The sequence below is a fragment of the Fukomys damarensis genome, unplaced genomic scaffold (genome assembly GCF_012274545.1).
Source record: "Fukomys damarensis isolate Sample0158 unplaced genomic scaffold, DMR_v1.0_HiC HiC_scaffold_10, whole genome shotgun sequence".
Classification (NCBI taxonomy): domain Eukaryota; kingdom Metazoa; phylum Chordata; class Mammalia; order Rodentia; family Bathyergidae; genus Fukomys; species Fukomys damarensis.
Window position 1 is genome coordinate 16,358,609 of NW_022900922.1, and position 6,376 is coordinate 16,364,984.

Sequence of the window (6,376 nt, forward strand, 5' to 3'; positions counted from 1 at the left end):
CTGCCCCACCTCGTGTGCCCTCACCCTGCGCCGCGCCGCGTTCCCAGCCGCCCCAGCGCCACCTTCCAGTTGGCCTTTTAATTTGCGATTTACGAATTTGTGCAGCCTTCACTCTACGGTATAGATACATGCAGTAGCAGAACAGTGAGTTTTTAAGTTGGAAATGAAACAGAACAATAGACCAAAATAAAACAAAACAAAACAAAAAACTACCTATAACTGATTAGCATCAGGTTACCTCAAGTTGCCTTGAGGGAATTTCTTTTTGACTGGACTTTCCTGTTTGCCTCCTTAAAATTTCAATGTGATGATGTAACATTTGCCCTGAGAGACACCATTTTGGTCTGGTTAATTGGGACCTACTTCAGGAACTCAGTCCAAAGTAGTACCCTCCAATAAATTTATTTAACAGTTTCACCTTTTGGTTAGGATCTCACCTAGATGAGTGTGACCAAAACGCCATTTGTAGATTATAATGCATTATTATAATTTTTACTTATTACATTTTTGGGGGGTTTTTGTCATCTCATCTGAACACAGATATTTGATGTTTGATGGATGACTACCTGAAAACATTTAAGACTTTTGGGAGAATACAGTCTACTAGGAAAACTGCTATTATGATAGACGATAATATCAAAGGTGGAATGAACCAGATGAGGAGTCTTTTAATCAAGTAGTCTGTTCAATATATACATATATATATATTTGCAACTACGTCTCTATAATGCCCAATATATTTCTCCATGTTCAAAAGAAAGTGCTAGCAATTATGCAGATTCCTCCCTGGCCAAATATAGATGGTATTTCTTTAATGTAGTACCCCAACACTGAGGGTTAAATTAAAGCAGAGAGTGAGAACAAGTGGGTCTGCAAGTCTAATTATAAAAGAGACCACCAGTACAATTTGAACAATTGCCTTAGGGATCTTGCTGAAGTTACCCAGTAGGTAGACTAAAGAATCACTTAAGTTAGTAAAGATTTGGGTTTGATGTAGCATTCTGTCATATTACCCAACAATATTACTGATTGTGAAGGCCTAATTACAGCATTATCCTGTCAGTGAAAGCAGTAGGTATAAGCAAGGAAGAATTAAAGAGAGGTTAAGCATTTCATTACAACATAGAGTCTCATTCCAACATCTTGGGAAAAACTGTTCACAGCGTGAATTGTTGAATTCTTATCCTGGTTTATAGTTTCCTTGCTTGCTTGCTTGCTTCTTCTCTCTTTGTTCCTCTTCCTTTGATAAGGTTTTGCTATGTAACAGTTCAGACTGGCCTTGAACTTTCTATGTAGTGTAGGCTGTCCTCAAATTTGTGGAAATCCTCCTCTCTCAGCCTCCTGAATTCTGGGATTACAGTCATGCACAACCATGCCCAGGTTTACAGTTTGAACATCTCTCGTCATGGTGTTATATCATTTGGTGAACTTACATCAAGCATGATACTTGTCCCTTGAATTTACATTGAGTTGCCCAGATTTGGCTTACAGGGATTCATGAGCAGAGCAGTTCTTACTGTTAGTGATTTCATGGGAAAAAATTGGATTGGAAGATTCTTTCATAGAAAATTTAGGAACCATCCAGCCTTGGTGGTACATACCTGTTAGCCCAGCACGCTAGGAAGCTCAGGCAGGAGTTTTTCAAGTTAAGCTCAGCCTAAGCAATTTAGGGAGACTGTTTGGGGTTTTTTTTGGGGGGGCACTGGGGATCGAACTCAGATCTTTGTGCGTTTGAGGCAGGCTCCAGATCTACTGAGCTACATCCCCAGCCCAGAAGATAATGTTTTAAAATTAAAAATTAAAAAGGGTTGGGAATGTAACTCAGTGCAAAGGTCTTGGGTTCAATCTCCAGTACCCCCCAAAAAAGATTTCTAGGTATCTCATACAGTGTTTGGAACGTTCATATAAATAACAGGGATTTAGCTCAGTGGTTCTGCCGCTTGCCTTGCAAGTGCAAGGTCCTGAGTTCAGTCCCCAGTGCAAAATAAAGCCACACTAGTAAATGTGTCTTAAAGAAGATTGAATGGCACTTATTATTTGACAGTACTTCCCATATAATGTAGAGTTTCTTTTGCCAGAAGAGAAACACATCCTTTGTGGTTTTCCTGAGGCCCAACTGAGAAATCACATAGTTCAGGGTCAGAAAGATTTGCTTTAGAATTTGATTTTGATTTTGTAAAAAAATATCAAAAGGTTTAAGACAAATACGATTTTGTCAGTTTAGTCAAGGTGACAATAAGAGGTTTTAAAGGCAGAGACAAAGTTACATAATTGTGAGCAAAAACTTGATTCATTTAAAAGTTTAAGATGATTCAAACACTCATAAGATGAAACACAAGAAATTAACTTGAGAAAACACAAAATTTTTGTTTCTTAGGCCAATTACTTAAAAGGAAAAAGTATCACATTCTCAGATCAATACTATAAGACTGTTATTTTATTTAATGTTTTTGTTTTTGTGGTACCGGGGATCAAACTCGGGCCCTTGCGCTTGTGAGGCAGGCTGCAGAACCACTGAGCCAAATCCCTGGTCCTAAGACTGTTATTTTAACAGAGAAGATCAAATTCGACTTTTGCTCCAGTGTACTAGTACTCAAGCTGATCTTAATACAAACTAATAAATCCATGCAATCCCAAGTAGCCGTAACTCCACATTTCCACACACTTTTTATAACTTTCTTATACATTCAGGTTTTGTTTTGTTTTGTTTTGTTTTGAGACAGGGTCTCGCTACATAGTTGAGACTGACCTGGAACTCACTTTGTAGCCCAGGCTGGTCTCGAACTCACAGTGATCCTCCTGCCTCAGCCTCCCAAGTGCTGGGATTACAGACTGTGGGCCACCACTCCCAGTTTACATTTGGTTTTGCTTGTACTTTTCCTCTCTCTCATTTTGGACAAACCACTCTGTGTTAGGACCAAAATACCTCATAGCTTTACTTAGCAAAAACATGTCTTTCCTTATAAGGTATTGTTTCCTTCATTATTTCAAGTCCTGTAAGTAGAGGTTTTAGTGTGTAGTAACCTTGGTTTCTAGTGAAAGCATAGGAAATAAGTAGGTCATATATCAACATTATGTTTTTGTAGCTGTTGCTGCTGCTGCTGCTGCTACTGCTACTGCTATTGCTATTGCTATTGTTTTCCTGAGATAGAGTCTTGCTGTATAGACCAGGCTAGCCTTGAACTTGAGGTGATCCTCCTGCCTCAGCTTCTCAATTGCTGGCATTATAGCTATGTGCCATCACACCTGGCTTTTTGTTGTTTTTGAGATATGGCCCAGGCTGACCTCAAATTCATGATCTCCTGCCTTAGTCTCTTCAGGGCTGGGGTGATAGGCCTATACCACCATGTTTAGCTTGTCATATACCAATATACATTGTGTGCTTCTTCGTAAGGATGTGTTCTTGAGGCTGGCAGGTGACCTACTGTCACCTATCTATGTCCACCTTGTCCTAACACAGGAGTCTTAGATTTTGGTGGCAAATGCTTCCATAGCTCTTAAAGTGCCTGACCTCTGTCCACTAGTGAAGTTGTGGCCTTGGCCCCGAGATCCCCTGGACTAACCTAGCCAACAGTTTTCTCTACTTCAGCGTTATTAGACAAAGAAAGAAGGTAGAACACACACTCTCTGTGATTTCCAGAAGCTGGTATTACTTTTTTCCAGGGGTGAAGAACAGTCTGGTTTTGTATTAGTGGTCTCCTGCCTCCCTCTTACTGCCTCCCTCTTACTGTGGTCTGGCAGGAGGAGATACATGGCCCAGAAATCCATGGAGGTGCCCTAATGCCGAGCTAAAGTAATCACAGGATCCAATCCTGTTACAATTGTTGCTTCATGCCAGTACACCAACTGTCATTAATACCTGCTAAATGGTAACTAAAGTGTTGGCTACAGAATTTCACTTTGTAGCCAGGTTGTAGTGAATGGCTCTTCTCACAGTGAGGTAGGAGTAGTAGTTTTGTTTCTGTCTTTGTTTTTTTTGTTTGCTTTTTTGAGACAGGGTCTCACTGTATAGTTGAGACTGACCTGGAACTCACTCTGTAGCCCAGGCTGGTCTCAAACTCACAGCGATCCTCCTGCCTCAGCCTCCCGAGTGCTGGGATTACAGGGGTGTGCCACCACACCCGGCATGTTTCTAAAACTATTGATGTGTGCATCAACCACATTCCAGCAAAGTCATACTTCCTGTCCCTGGAGTTCATGGTGACCATGAAATTTCAAAGGCAGGAAGCATCTGCTTCTGACTACTTTTTTTTCTGGCTTCATCTTTGAGAAGAGAATTTTTCCTGGCAAGAAAGTAGCAAATTCTGAGTCTTGAATTTATGATTAAAATTGATCTATAAAACCTTGCAATACTTTCAAGGAGAAATGATTTTTAGAGAATACACTGTATTCTTGACTTTTACACTTTGAAAAGTGCCCTTCAAAAAGCTGATCCTGTGTTTTCTGTTTCCTTTGAGAATAGTCAGAATGAAAGTCACACTTTGCATAATGTGTGTGTGTTATTCTTTAAAATCTTTTCCTACCTTCTGCTGATTATTTAAAGAAACACCTTTGTGAGGGTACTCTCTCAGGAGACAAAAATCTCTTGACAGTTTGGTATGCACCTCCTCATTCAGTGGCCACTGGAGAGGAGCTTTTGCTGTTGACCCTGCATTGTTGTTCAGAGTACTGAGGACAGGGCCAGGGAACAAGGCAGGTCCTACCTAATAAATAAAGATCTGACAGGTCTTAAAAATCAGAGCTGGGTGAGAGCTTGAGCATCACCCCACTCAGTGTCTGTGGAACATCTGTGACAGTAACGTGGTAGAGGCTAATGTTTTACTTTTCAAAAATGTTGATTGAGACCCTCCAAATGGTTCTCAGCTTGAAACACACTGATTTTAGTCCAGCCTTCTTATTTCACAGGTAAGGAGCTTAGTGATGAGGAGTGAGTGAGCATAGATGGGGCCTGAAGCCATGTTTCCCTAAATTCTGCCACTCTTTTTCTTATAAGTGAAAAATACATTTTAAAATGTAGTATACATGAGCTAGTGTTTTTTCCCCCACTGTTACACCTCATTTTATCAGAGATCTCTTTATTATATAAATAAATGTATAAAAAGCAAAGATAGTATAAAATTTTAAATTTCAAGTGAAATGATATGATGTCTGTTCTTTAGAGGAACACCTACGCGGCTGTTAACACACCACTCCGTAACTGAATCTGTGAATTATGACGTGAAAACATTTGGATCATCTCTTCCAGTTAAAGTCATGGAAGCCCTAACATTGGCTGAGGGTAGGTGTTGTCTTTCCCTTTGCACCTGTTAACAAATCAAAACCAGGCCTGGCCTGGCATGGAGATTGAGATTTGGGCTTTTTTGTAGATGCAAAGAAACAGCCTGTCTACTTTTTCCACTATAGTTGAGATATATAATATTTCAAGAAACAGAATGAGTTACTCTAACACTCACATTAAATCTTGAATCATTTTAAATATTGTATGTTCAAAATTTAGTTCCATTTCAAAAGTTGATCAGTTGTGTGAAGTTTAGCTCTAAAAACACCCCTAGAACTAGTACCTTACATTATTGGGTTTAATAATGCAATAAACACACTGTGTTTTAAGTCAGACCCTCAAAGCTTGTCACTAGGCACCTGGAGCTTTCAGGAACAATGACACAACGGAATATATAGTCCAGTCCAGTAGAAGGCCCAGCATAGCGTGGGAGTGGCTTGATGTTTTAACTCATACATTACCGGTGCCTTGTATTTTGCCCCTCCACTCTGCCTTTGAGCAAGGAGCAACCTCAAAGGATTTAAACTTCCCGGGCTGTTAAGATGTCTGCAGGGAACAGCCAGCCCATTTGCCCATCAGTTGGAAACTGGATAAAGAAGATGTGGTTTTTCTATAAAATGGAGTACTACTTAGCCATAAAGAATGAGAAAGTAGATTGATTCATAGGTAAATGGATACATTTTGAGGATATACTCCTAAGTGAAATAAATAAGTCACACATGTGTAAATACCAAATAGTTTCTCTGGTGTGAAAAGCTAAAATAGTACTCAATATCCTAATTGGATAATTAGCAATGTGAAATAGGAAGAAAAGGGCTAAAGGTGTAGTGACAGTGAGAAGGGTAGGGGAATGGGAATAAGGGAAAGAAAAAAAGAAAGATGTCTGTGGGGGCTTATAACCTATGTGTAAGATGTAGAGGTGCATTAACCTAGTTTCCTCATAGTTAATGGAGTTTATTTGTCTTGCTTTATTAGTGAAATTATGAATGTAGTGAAATATTTCTCTCTCTTTTTTTTTTTTTTTTTTTTTGTACAGGGACCAAACTTGGACCTTGCACTTGCGAGGCAGACAGCGGAACCACTGAGCTACATCCCTGG

General features: G+C 39.7%; 1 protein-coding gene and 1 pseudogene across 1 annotated transcript in view; one reads left to right on the plus strand and one right to left on the minus strand.

Moving 5' to 3' along the window:
* Nucleotides 1-463, minus strand: part of LOC104860759 — a 1,456-nt pseudogene extending 993 nt beyond the window's left edge.
* Nucleotides 1-6,376, plus strand: part of Nup133 (nucleoporin 133) — a 56,940-nt gene that overhangs the window by 1,773 nt on the left and 48,791 nt on the right. Inside the window, exon 2 of the mRNA XM_010621913.2 lies at nt 5,160-5,278. Within this exon, the coding sequence (XP_010620215.1) occupies nt 5,160-5,278 (119 nt within the window). The remainder of the gene's footprint in view (nt 1-5,159; nt 5,279-6,376) is intronic.